The 12,713-nt window shown below is 46.9% G+C and overlaps 1 protein-coding gene across 2 annotated transcripts in view; it reads left to right on the forward strand.

The window, feature by feature from the left end:
- RUSC1 (RUN and SH3 domain containing 1) overlaps positions 1-12,192 on the forward strand; it is a 30,477-nt gene extending 18,285 nt beyond the window's left edge. Inside the window, exons 5-11 of one of the 2 annotated variants that reach the window (XM_033924115.1) lie at positions 309-385; positions 480-654; positions 1,603-1,708; positions 1,967-2,013; positions 8,204-9,410; positions 9,716-9,832; positions 9,915-12,192. In XM_033924115.1, the coding sequence (XP_033780006.1) occupies positions 309-385; positions 480-654; positions 1,603-1,708; positions 1,967-2,013; positions 8,204-9,410; positions 9,716-9,832; positions 9,915-10,083 (1,898 nt within the window). In that variant the 3' untranslated portion in view covers positions 10,084-12,192. The remainder of the gene's footprint in view (positions 1-308; positions 386-479; positions 655-1,602; positions 1,709-1,966; positions 2,014-8,203; positions 9,411-9,715; positions 9,833-9,914) is intronic. The other variant, XM_033924116.1, reaches the window with a different exon arrangement.
- The last annotated feature ends 521 nt before the right edge of the window (positions 12,193-12,713 follow it).

The following is a 12,713-nucleotide window of genomic DNA, read 5'->3' on the forward strand; positions in this document are numbered from 1 at the left end:
TGGTACCCCACAGACATAAAAAAAAGTTTACATCATGATACTTCTGGGAACTCTTGATGCTGTCGTAACTATGGATTTTCTGCAGAGCAAAAAAGTGTTTTCCTGGCCATTGTCTCACTGGCTAGAGACCTCTTCATATCTAGAGAGAGGCCAGAAGGGGAACAGGGTGCCACACAAAAGGCTGGGTGACCTCTGTTCTCACTGGTGATAGTGGATTAGATCAGTCAGGACTTTATCTCAGACTTTCTGAGTTTTCAAACACAGCATCTAAGGCAGAGAACCTGATTGTGCTTTTCCTTCCCTGACAGGTCTCTTAATTGCAGTCAGCTTCTCTGTGGACAGAATTATCTCCCACTTCAGTACCACTCGTAACATAGTGCAGAAGGTAGGCGGTCGGGGGTGGAACACTGTTCATTGTAAAAGGTATACCCAAATTCTGCAATTGACTATAGATCCTCCTTCCTCTTTGCTCGCTGTAGGCTCAGCTGGGTGACAGCAGACTGACCCCAGAAGTTGGCCACCTTCTGCTGAACACCCTCTTCCCAGCGCTCTACGCCCTGGTAGCAGACGGGCTGAAGCCCTTCCAGAGTGATGTGATTGTGGGGCGAAGGAGATCTTCCCCTTGGAGTGTGGTAGAGGCCTCCGTTAAGCCAGGTAAGTTATGGCTTGTGCTTAGGAACAAGTTGTGGGGGAAGGTGGAGAGTTGTGGGAGAAGGGCATTTGCAAGCTATTGCCTGCCCACATCTGTGTAATTAGTGGAAGACGTGGTTCTCTACATTGCCCAGAGGCCACACAATGAAAGACATGTATCTGTTGAGTTTCATGGTCATTTTTTGTGTTTGGTTGGAGAATCATTTGTGGAGGTACAAAAGAAGGTACAACCCTCCCCCTTCCCCCCAAGCCACCTTTCTCAGAGATTCCCAGATCTGGGGAGTGTCATTCATGTATATTCTCCAAGTACAAATTTCTTCCTGATTTCAGCTGGTGGCAGTTCTCTAACGCAACCTTCTTTCAGCCTAGATAAACATTTCCTCCAGGTGTAACCTTAATCCATTCCTTCCCCCACCTTCATGCAATTTACAGTTCCAGATGTGTCAAGACCCTGTGAGCTGCTGTGATGATGGGGTTTCCCTACTCCTTCTTCACTGTGGTTCCCCACTTCCCAAGTCTCCACTTGGTTAGTTTCATCTGCAGCAAATTGAGGTTGACCCTCCACAAAGTCAGTAAGAAGTTCTTCCAACCACCTCTGTTCTAGGTTTGTCTACCCAATGCCTGCATTACTTGTGCTCTAGAAGTCAGTAAGCTGTTCTCTTTCCATCCCCTGCTGTTCTAGGTTTGTCTATGCGATGCCTGCTAGAGAATGACACATTAACAGAATTTGTCACCGTCTCTGTCCCCGCAGAAAACCATTCCCATGTCATTCTTTAAAGAGAGAGGGAAGAATCAGAGTATAAATAGGCCCAGCCACTGACCCTCAAAGCCTTGCATTGAAGAATGCTGGTGTAGAAGGACTAAAGTTGAGATAGACACTAAAGAATGACATGGAGATGGTGATAAATTCTAAGTAGTAAGCTGTTCTCCTTCCACACTCTGCTGTTCTAGGTTTGTCTACACGATGCCTGCATTACTTATACTCTAGAATCTGCAACCTGCCCCAGCTCAGCAGCACTAAGAAGAAATTCAATGCTTTTCTCTTTGGCCTCTTGAAGTAAGTAGTGATGACATCTGATGGGTGTGTATCATAAGAACAGTATTCTGAAGGGAAAAGGTCCGAGGAGCCAAGCAGGTTTTGTCTCTCATAACTAAAATAAGCCATCTAAATAGGAACAAGCCTGGAGTTGGAAGGGGGCTGATTGTGGCTATGGAGAGCCATGAACCAACTGGATTAGTAGGGGGTGCCAAGGGAATAGGGGTGAATCAGTCATGTTAGTCTTTTACAGTTTCCTTTTTTTTGTTTCGGCTTTAGTATCAAGCAGCTGGAGTTCTGGATTTCCCATCTACAGAAGCAGTCAGGTAACACAGACAATATTTCATCCAGGGTGGTTCAAGGCAATCTGTTCCTGAGCTGAGTGCTGAGATGATGCCTGGAGGGAGGTTGTTCTCTGTTCTAATGGCGGGGTTAGGAGTAGAGTTGTATAAACTCCGAGTTGCTATCAGGCATTGGAATAGAGCAGGGACAGCCCATTCATTGCCACTGTGTATGACTTAAGGTCATCTCTTTGCACCTGGTCTGCAGCTTTCTGAATGGCTCTTTTTATCCCAGGACAAGCAGGCAGCATATTCTTACATGTGGGTGACGTCATCCATGGAGCCCGGATGCGGACAGCTTCGCAAGCAGATTTGCTTGTAGAACTTCAGAAAGTTCGCAATTGCTGCACCGTGCATGCGCGAGTGCCTTCCCGCCCATCATAGGGCGCATCTCTCCTCAGTTTTCCACGGAGCCAAGAAGTCTTGTTTTTTGACGCTCTGTGCTAGACTCGGTTCTAAACTTCGTGCCTTCTCTCACCGCAGCTCGTGTTTGTTATTTTTCAGGGTCACTGTGTTTTTGCGTGTTTTCTTTAAAAAAAAAAAATTAAAGACTTTTTGATTTTATTTTTCTGGGCTTTGCGGCCTCTACTGGCAGATTTTGACTTTGCTGAAGCCATCTTTCTGTCTATGTCCAAGTCGGCCACAGGCTTCAAGAAGTGTAGCTGTTGCCAGCGTGCAATCTCCCTCACTGACCCACATAAGTGGTGTATTCAGTGTTTGGGATCTGACCATCGTCCGGAGTCGTGTACACGCTGTGCTACCTTTCAACCTCGAGCCTGCAAGCATCGTCGAGTTCAGGTAGAGAAACTTTTTAGTATGGATCCACTTGCCCTGGTCTCGACCTCGACTTCCCCTCCAGTCAAGTCTCTCACCGGGATTCCACCTTCTGCCTTGTCCTCGACCTCGTTGATTAAGCCTGCCTCGTTCGGAGAGTCCTCATCCTCAGGCAAATCTGCTAAGTCTTCCCCTGACGAGACGCTTGCCTCACTGCCTCCCTCAGGTCAGGTGCCAGCAGTAGTTATCAAGCTCCCCAAGAAGCATGTCTCCAAGTCGAAGGGTCATTCTTCCTCCTCTTCTCTGGAGATCATCCCTACACCAACAGTACCAGATCCTCCAGTCTCGGAGTCCCATTTGGAAGCTCTGATCCAGACCATTTTGGATCGTCAGCTGGGCAATATTCTTGCCAAATATGCTCCTGCCTCGACTGCTTGCAGTCCAGCCTGAGCACTCAGCAGTATTACAAGGAGTCGAGTCCTTGACTGCACCTCAAGCTCAATCTTCTCACTCTATACAAGGAGCCGAGTCCTTGGGAGTGCCTTGAGAGGATTCTACACACTCTATGCAAGGAGTTGATTCTTTGCGAGTGTCTCATCTGGAGCATCAGTACGCTATCCAAGGAGTCAAGTTCTTGTTAGTGCCTAGAGATGCCTCGACACCAGGAGTTCAGTCTCTTGTAGTGTCTCAATCTCCAGCCTCCAGCCCTCGTTCCTCGCATAAGGCTTCGCCCTTCCCGAGGCATAGGGCAAAGACTCCTCAATGTTCTTCTCAATGAGACCTGCCTGGTTCGAGGCACAGTTCTCCACATCAGTCGAGGCATCTTTGAAAGATTCATCGTGGCATTCATCCTCTTCTCGAGACATGCTTCGTCTCTCTACACCTCGAGGTTATTCAAGGGATTCTACTCCAAAGTCGAGGACACCACCTCCAACTGCTTCTCCTACGAGGTCTTCATCTCCCAGTGAGTCGTCTACACCGGAATATTCTGGGCTCAGGAATGAGCATTCCAGGGAAGCTTCGCCCTCGTTCTCTACTCTTCGAGGCGCTTCGAGGTCACCTTCCCCTCCAGAACAGCCTACTTTAGAACAGATATCTTTCTCTTCTTTTCTACATCAGATGAGTAAAGAACTCAAGATTAATTTGGGCTCTGATTCCAAATACACTCCTGAGTATTTAGAAGAAATGGGATTATCTCGAACTCCAGCGGAGTCTCTTAAAATACCCATTAATAGACTTCTGTCTCAAACTTTCAAGAAAAACCTTGAAATACCTTATTCCATTCCTGCTGTACCAAGCAAGCTGGAATCCTGTTACTGAATGATCCATTGCAAGGGCTTCGAGAAGTCTCAGTTATCACATCAATCCCTTCTCGTGGAGTCCTCGCTGAAACCGAACAATCCTTCCAAGGTCTATGCTACTGTCCGTCCTGGAATAGAGGGCAGGACCATGGACAAGTTTGGACGCCGCTTGTATCAGAATTCTCTGATGGCAACTAGGGTCTTGAACTATAATTTTATTTTCATTTCTTATTTTAAGCAATTTAGTTGACACACTACCTGCTTATTTCAAGTATGTTCCTCAACACCATCTTACAGGCTTTCAGAACACCATCACTACCCTCAATCAACTCCACATGCATCTTCTTCAATCTTCATATAATGCATTTGAGCTTTCCTCGAGGGTCACCGCCTTTTCAGTAGCCATGCGCCGGCTTGCCTGGCTTCGCACTGTAGACATGGACCCTAATTTACAGGATCGACTTGCCAACATCCCTTGTCAAGGCAATGACTTGTTTGATGACTCCATCGAGGAAGCCACTAAAAAGTTGTCTGACCATGAGAAGTCATTTGCTTCCATCATCCTTCCTAAGTCCAAGCCTTCCACCTCTAAGGGTTTCAGGCCTACCCCATCTTACCAGCAATGTTTCCCACAGAGGGCAGCTCCTTATACCAGGGCGCTTCCTAAAAAACCACCGCAGCAACAGAGGCAATAGAAACCTCAGACTTCTGCTGCGCCTAAGGCCTCTCAACCTTTTTGACCAGCTACTACAGAGCATAACTTCCATCGTTTTGCCTCTGTCCTCTCCCCTTCCCATTGGAGGTTGTCTCCATCATTTTTACCAACGATGGGAGATCATTACATCAGACCTCTGGGTGCTGTCTATTCTCAGGGAAGGATACTCTCTTCATTTCATCTGCCGCCAAGCGAGTATCCTTCCAATCCATCCCAGACTGCCCTTCTTCTTCAGGAAGCTCAAGCTCTGCTCCGTCTCTGTGCCATCAAGGATGTTCCCTTGGAACAGCAGAGCAGGTGAGGCTGGACTCATTTTAGAGCACTGGTCTTTGACCCGGGGGCCACTGCGTGAGCGGACTGCTGGGCACGATGGACCACTGGTCTGACCCAGCAGCGGCAATTCTTATGTTCTTATTTAGTTCCGAAGAAGACAGGTGATCTGCGATCTATTTTGGACCTTAGAGCCCTCAACAAATTTCTTGTCAGGGAAAAATTTTGAATACTGTCTCTGGCATCTCTGTACCCCCTTCTAGATCAGAACGATTGGTTATGTTCTCTAGATCTCAAAGAGGCTTACACTCACATTCCTATTCATCCAGCCTCTTAACAGTTCCTCAGATTTTGGGTGGGGAAATCTGCCTTTTCAGTACAGATTGCTACCTTTTGGCCTGGCTTCCAAGAGTGTTTACCAAGTGCCTAGTTGTAGTAGCAGCAGCTCTGCGGAACCATGGGCTCCAGGTGTTCCCATACCTGGACGACAAGGATTCAACATCTCAAGGGGTTATTGTAGCGACTCTACAGACTACGTGGTTCCTATAAAGTTTGGGGTTCGAAATCAACTTTCCTAAATCCCAGCTACAGTCCTCTCAGACTTTACAGTTCATCGGAGCTCTCCTGGACACTGTCCGACTCAGAGCATTCCTTCCTCAACAACGTCAGGATGCTCTCATTCGTTTCTGCCACAAAGTGTCTTCCTTGACTACAGTTTCCGCAAGCACATGATGGTTCTCCTAGGTCACATGGCCACGTGACTCCTTTTGCCAGACTTCACCTCATAATTCCTCAGTGGACCCTGGCGCCTTAGTGGGTGCAGGCTTGTGACCCACTCTCTCAACACATTATAATCACTCCTTCGTTGAGACAGTCTCTCCACTGGTGGATCCTCTCTTCCAATCTCTCCAGAGGTTTACTGTTTCAAACGCCCCCTCATCAGAAGGTCCTCACGACAGATTCCTCGACCTACGCTTGGGGGGCTCATCTCGACAGTCTCCGTACTCAAGGCCATTGGTCCAGCACGGATCATCAGTGTCACATCAATTTGTTGGAACTCAGAGCGATCTTCAGTGCTTCAAAGCTTTTCAGCATCTCCTTCACGACCAGGTAGTCCTCATTTGGACAGACAACTAAGTCGCCATGTACTGCGTCAATGAGCAGGGAGGAACAGGATCTCTTCCTCTTTGCCAGGAAGCTAAAAAGGTGTGGGACTGGGCGATCCATCACAACACCTTCCTGAAAGTAGTCTACATTCAAGGAGAGAAAAACTGGTGGACAAATTGAGTCGTCTTCTGCAACCTCACAAATGGACACTCAATTCCTTGCCTCTTCATCACATTTTTTCTCAGTGGGGGACTCCTCAGATAGATCTCTTTGCGTTTCCCCACAACCACAAACTGCCTCAGTTCTGTTCCAGGATATACTCCCCTCATCGCCTCAAGGCAGATGCTTTCCTTCTGGAATGGACGAATCAGTTTCTCTATGCATTCCCTCCATTTCGTCTGATTCTCAAGACCAAACTTAAACAGGAATATGCCACCATGATCCTCATAGCTCCTCGGTGGCCCAGACAACCCGGGTACTCCCTTCTACTTCAACTCTGCGCCAGGGAGCCTCTACTTCTACCCGTATTTCCCTCTCTGCTTACACAGTCAGGGATCTCTACTTCATCCCAACCTCCAGTTTCTACACCTGACAGCTTTGTACCTCTCAACTTAATTGCCACTCTACAGTTTTCTCAATCTGTACAGGACATTTTAGAGGCTTCTAGGAAGCCTACCACTAGACAATGCTATAATCAGAAATGGACTAGATTTTCTGCTTGGTGCACCATTCACCATAAGGAGCCTCAATCTTCCTCCTTGTCTTCAGTTTTGGATTACCTGTTTCATTTGTCTCAATCAGGCCTCAAATCCACATCCATTCGAGTCCACCTCAGTGCAATTGCTGCTTTTCATCAGCCTATTGAAGGGAAACAAACTTTCTGCTCATCCTGTGGTTTCCAGATTTATGAAAGGACTTTTCAATGTCAAACCACCTCTCAAACCTCCTCCAGTGGTTTGGGATCTCAATGTTGTTCTTGATCAATTGATGAAGCCTCCTTTTGAACCAATGGATTCGGCTCATCTTAAATATCTCCTTGGAAAGTGGTTTTTCTCATTGCTCTCACGTCTGCTCGCAGGGTTAGTGAGCTACAAGCTTTAGTTGCAGACCCACCTTTCACAGTATTCCATCATGACAAGGTAGTCCTTTGTACTCATCCTAAATTCTTACTTAAAGTGGTTTCAGAATTTCATCTCAACCAATCGATTGTACTTCCAGTATTTTTTCCAAAGCCTCATTCTCACCCTGGAGAAATGGCTCTTCATACTCTGGACTATAAGCGTGCTTTGGCTTTCTACTTGCAACACATTCAACCACATAGATTTGCTCCTCAACTTTTTATCTTCTTCAATCCAAACAAGTTGGGACATCCAATTTCCAAGCGCACCATCTCCAACTGGTTAGCGGCTTGCATCTCTTTCTGCTATGCTCAGGCTGGACTGCATCTACAGAGTCGAGTCACAACCCATAAAGTCAGAGCCATGGTGGCATCAGTAGCTGCCACTTGGTCCTCAGTTCATACATTCACCTCTCATTATTGTCTGTATACTTTTTCCAGACGGGATGGCCATTTTGGCCAAGCAGTATTACAAAATTTATTCTCCTAAGTTGCCAACACTCCCACCATCCCATTTTGGTTAGCTTGGAGGTCACCCACATATGAGAATATGCTGCCTGCTTGTCCTGGGATAAAGCACAGTTACTTACCGTAACAGGTGTTATCCAGGGACAGCAGGCAGATATTCTCACAACCTACCCACCTCCCCTGGTTGGCTTCTCTGCTAGCTATCTGAACTGAGGAGAGATGCGCCCTACACTGGGCAGGAAGGCACTCTCGCATGCGCGGTGTGGCAGTTGCAAACTTTCTGAAGTTCTACAAGCAAGTCTGCTTGCAAAGCTGTCCACATCCGGGCTCCGTGGATGACATCACCCACATGTGAGAATATCTGCCTGCTGTCCCTGGATAACACCTGTTACAGTAAGTAACTGTGCTTTCTCTGCTCTCCAGGCCTATTTTCTGTGCTCTACACACCAGATGCGTTCCTGGCACTGAGGGAAGCCCCATTTCAGCACCTCTTCGAAGAGCTGCTTCTCCTTCTCCAGCCTCTTTCTGTCCTCTCCTTCCATCTGGACCTGTTGTTTGAACATCACCACTTGCATGTTGATGTTGAGCATCTCTCTTGCACCTTGCCGTGCCAGTTGCCGTTGTCTCTTCATACTGATGGGTTCAGCAGAGACAGAAATCAGGGCCAGCAGGCGGAGAAAGTCTTCCAGGCTGCCACCAAAGACCAGAGCAGTGAGACAGGCAGTGGCCAGGAACTCAGCACCGTTAGCAATGAAGAAACCAGGGGCGCGGTCCACGAGGTCTCTGACAATTTAGGCTTAGTCTGTGAACCAAAACCCAGTGAACCACCACTAGTAACTCAGCTCTTGCCTGAGCACCAAAACAGTGTCTCACTCCAGCAACCCTCCAGAGAGGTCCTGCAGTGGAGTGATAAGTTTCCTGATACTGTGGCAGGGAATGAAGAGTATCCAGAAGCCCCCTCAACTAGGCTGAAATGTTCAATGACCCAGCCAAACAAGGGATTGAGTCATGCCATTGGGCCCATGAGTTGGTGGGGACAGCTGAGCCAGGCATCCCGCATCTACACATCTTCCAACAAAGAGAATTTCCCTCTGAGCAGGTGGACGAAACTGCCCAGAGCCATTATGATCCCCATGAAGTACTGCAAATTGCAATCAGAGGAGAAAGGAGCAGGGAAAGCAGGAGAATGCATTCCTGAGAGATGGGTAGAGATTGCACCTTTACTCCCCGAGGATCAACGAGAAGAAAAAGACAGCCAGCAAGCCCCATGCATCCATCAGGAGACGAGTGATTCAGCAGCATCTGGACGCGTGGATCCCTCTTTCACAAATGGAATCCAGAAGTTACTCAATGAAGGGAACCGGGAGACCGATGCCAAAAAGTTACTCAATGAAGGGAGCCGGGAGACTGATGTCCAGAAATTACATGAAGAAGGCAGCCATGCCACTGATGTTCAGAAATCAGACAGTGAAGGGACTGATAGAGAGACCTATAGAAGAGAATGCAGCCCTGGAGAAGCTGACTCTTGCAGTGGTGGGAAAGAACTTTGGCTGGGGCGTCTCTTTGGAGCCTACCTTTCACCTACTAAAGAATCGTCTACAGATTCAGAGATGAATGCAATGAAATCCAGGTAAGAGATCTCGCTGTCTCCCAGGACTTGGACACCAAGTTTCAAAATGCAGAGAGCATGACTGAGTCTGTGTTAGGGGATGCAAAACACACAAAATTGTCTTGTCTTTCACTGCCTCTCTGTCTCTCTTTCTGGACAGAGACAATCACAGCTCACCAGAGTGGAATGGGGAAGAGAGGAAGTCCTTTTTGAATTAAAGGCATATTATAAGCCCAGGTGTTACCAGAAATGTTCTATTTCTGTCCTGCAGCAGGTGAGGGAAAGGAGTGCTGTTTATCTCTGACTTCTCTCATTTGTCTCTGTAGGAGACCATCCAGGTGGCTGGCTCCCAATCTGCGTGTGTATGATTTAGTCAGGAAGAGTCCTCCTCCCAAGAAGACTCCCCAGAACCCTCCCCAAGAGGATGGCCTGAAGCCACAAAGGTAAATTATGTATGTCTGTCTCAGCGACAGGAGGTGATGAGTCTCTCTCTTTCCCCTGATGTGACTTTCTCTCTCCCCACAGGGCAGTGAGAGCACTCTGTGACCATGCAGGCTCTGAGCAGTCTCACTTGAGTTTTCGGAAAGGTGATATCTTACAGGTTGTCTCTACGGTGGATGAGGATTGGATCTGCTGCGAGAATGAAAGCAGCAGAGGGCTTGTTCCTGTAGGCTACACCTCACTGATCTTATGACCCAGGAGAAATAAATCACGGTGTTTTTCTGTGCTTGCCTGGTGTGATTCTCCGGCTATACTTTCTTCCTTTTTAGAAAAGAGGAAATGGCCAGAGGCCCAGAAGTATTTTGGTAGCATGACAGTTGCTGATTGTGCATTCTCAGCTGGGACTCCTGCAGAGTGATCTTCCTCACAGCAGTGCCCTCTTCTGCCACCCTGTGCCACATCCCTTTAAAAAAATCCTAATTTTTCCTTACACTCTATCACAAGAGGCCCTGTGTAGAAATGTGTTTTTAATGGGCATTCGTAAAGGAGTCAAATGACATGGCTGGAAGAGTTTACACTCCAAATTATCATAATTAACTCCAGTGCAATGTGAAATCCCAGATAAGATAAAAAATCACACAGATGCTGGGGGAGGGGGTAGCAGTTGGAACTCACAGGCTCTGAATGTCCCTTAGCCCTCACCCCAGCACTGGATCTTATGTCCGGACTGTACATACTTATGGAGAGGGCTCCATCATTAGCACAAACCACTGAATGAAAAGATGCTGCAGATAAACTGTAGACCTTGTTCTTTTACCATGTTGTATCGTTGGCTTCACAGTCTGTGACAGTGTTAATCACTCCTTCTGCCAAAGCCATTTACTCTTTCCCAAAATACTACTAAGTAATAGATTTAAAACAAACTGGAGAAAATATTTCTTCACATAATGTGTAATTAAACTCTAGAATTTGTGGTCAGAGAATGCGGTGAAATCAGTTTAGCAGGGTTTAAAAAAGGTTTGGCTAATTTCCTAAAAGAGAAGTCCATAGGCCATTATTGAGATGGTTTGGGGAAATCCACTGCTTCTTCCTAGGATAAGCAGCATAAAATATATTTTACTACTTGGGATCTAGATAGGTGCTTGGGACCTGGGTTGGCCACTGTTGGAAACCGGATACTGGGCTTGATAGACATTCGGTCTGTCCCAGTATGGCAATTATGTTTTTATGTTCTCTAGTCTATGACCAGAATTAATTCTAAAGAAAGGGGGGTGGAGGTCACCCCACTTCACCTTATGACTTCTTAAGGTTGTGGCCATGCCTTCATCCTCTTTGCGGCTTCTACTAGAGCATTCAACTTCCCTTTTGATGAAGATCCGGGCTGGGTCTTCTCACCCACCACATGAGCTCCCTTGAACTTAAGATGGCATTATTTAAATACACAGGGATTGGCATGCAAAGGGTTTACTTGGGCAGGAGAGGCTTCTATACTCAACCAGCTAATGCCACTGAATATCTCTGCTAGCCAGCCATCCTATAACAGACTGGATGAGGGGTGGGTGGAGTTAGTGGTGATATTCGGTCCAATAACTGGCTAAGGCTTTCCTAACTTGTGTGCCTCTGAATATTGGTCAGTGCCTTGCTAACTTCCAAGTTAGCGCACATACCCAGCTATTCAGGGCTGGGAGCGGCACATAGCCTGGCATTGAATAGCCGGGGTTAGGTCAGTCTGTGACTAGAAGCATCTTGCAAGCTGAATATCAACCGGACAGTTACTACAGGTATCCTGGGAGAATCGAGGTGCCCTGGGAATGCCACTCCTTAACCTTCTGCGCATGTCCAGACTGAGTCTATGGCAAGAACAAAACATTTAAAGATATAAATCGTAGTAAACTTATCACATTCATGAATGACATGAAATAAAAGGATAAAGGCTATGGAAATTGAAGCAGAGTGTGATTATTGGGGGGGGGGGGAAGAGAGTCTTTGGCAGTAATGGAATAGGCAGGTCAGAAAGGGTGGGGTGGATAGGAGGTTTCTTTGGGGGTAGGGAGACCTCTGTTGTAAATTAATGAGATATACTCCATTCCCTTGGCATCCCTGAGGTAGCAGATCTAAATGCCTGCTAAAGCTTCTAGAGGGTGGTGGTGGCATAAACTATCCTCATACTTGGGGAGGGGGGAGACCTAGTAAATTGTAACTGGTTTATTGAGGGAGCAGTTTTTGCGAGTAAGAGCCTATGGTGGGGAGCACTGGCTACTTTTGTAGTTTTGTTTCATTGGCCACTGTTGAAGGATACTGCCTTGATGAACTTTGGTCTTCTGTTTGCTTTAGGTTTTTAAAATTAAAGACATTAACAGTTTGGCCCCTGTCTCCCAAGCCACTTCTTTGATTACTTACACCCTCTCCCCTTATCAATCTGGCTTCAGAAAATTCCACAGCACGGAAATGTTCCTAATGGACATTGATGACTGCTGGAGCATACTAGACAAAGGAAACGATGGGCTACTGGTCCTTCTAGACCTCAGTGCCACCTCTGATACTATCAGTCACCTCTGATACTATCAGTCACCTCTGCCTCCTCACCAGACTGCAAATATTGGAATTGGCAATCAAGCGCTCTGGTGGTTCTCATCACTCCTGAGCCATAGGACCCAAAGTGTTTTACTAAGATCAACTTCATTGCAACCCAAATTGATAAAATCTGGAGTACCACAGGGCACTCTCCTGTCCCCTCTGCTTTTCAACCTCTACATCAAACCAGTGATAGACATCGCCTTGAAACACCACATAAAGATCCACTCGTTTGCCAATGACATACAACTGTACTTACCGCTAACTCAAACTGACATGTAAATCTCTACACAACTGCCTCTCGGAAAT

Source organism: Geotrypetes seraphini, chromosome 16 (assembly GCF_902459505.1).
Source record: "Geotrypetes seraphini chromosome 16, aGeoSer1.1, whole genome shotgun sequence".
NCBI classification, from domain to species: Eukaryota; Metazoa; Chordata; class Amphibia; order Gymnophiona; family Dermophiidae; genus Geotrypetes; species Geotrypetes seraphini.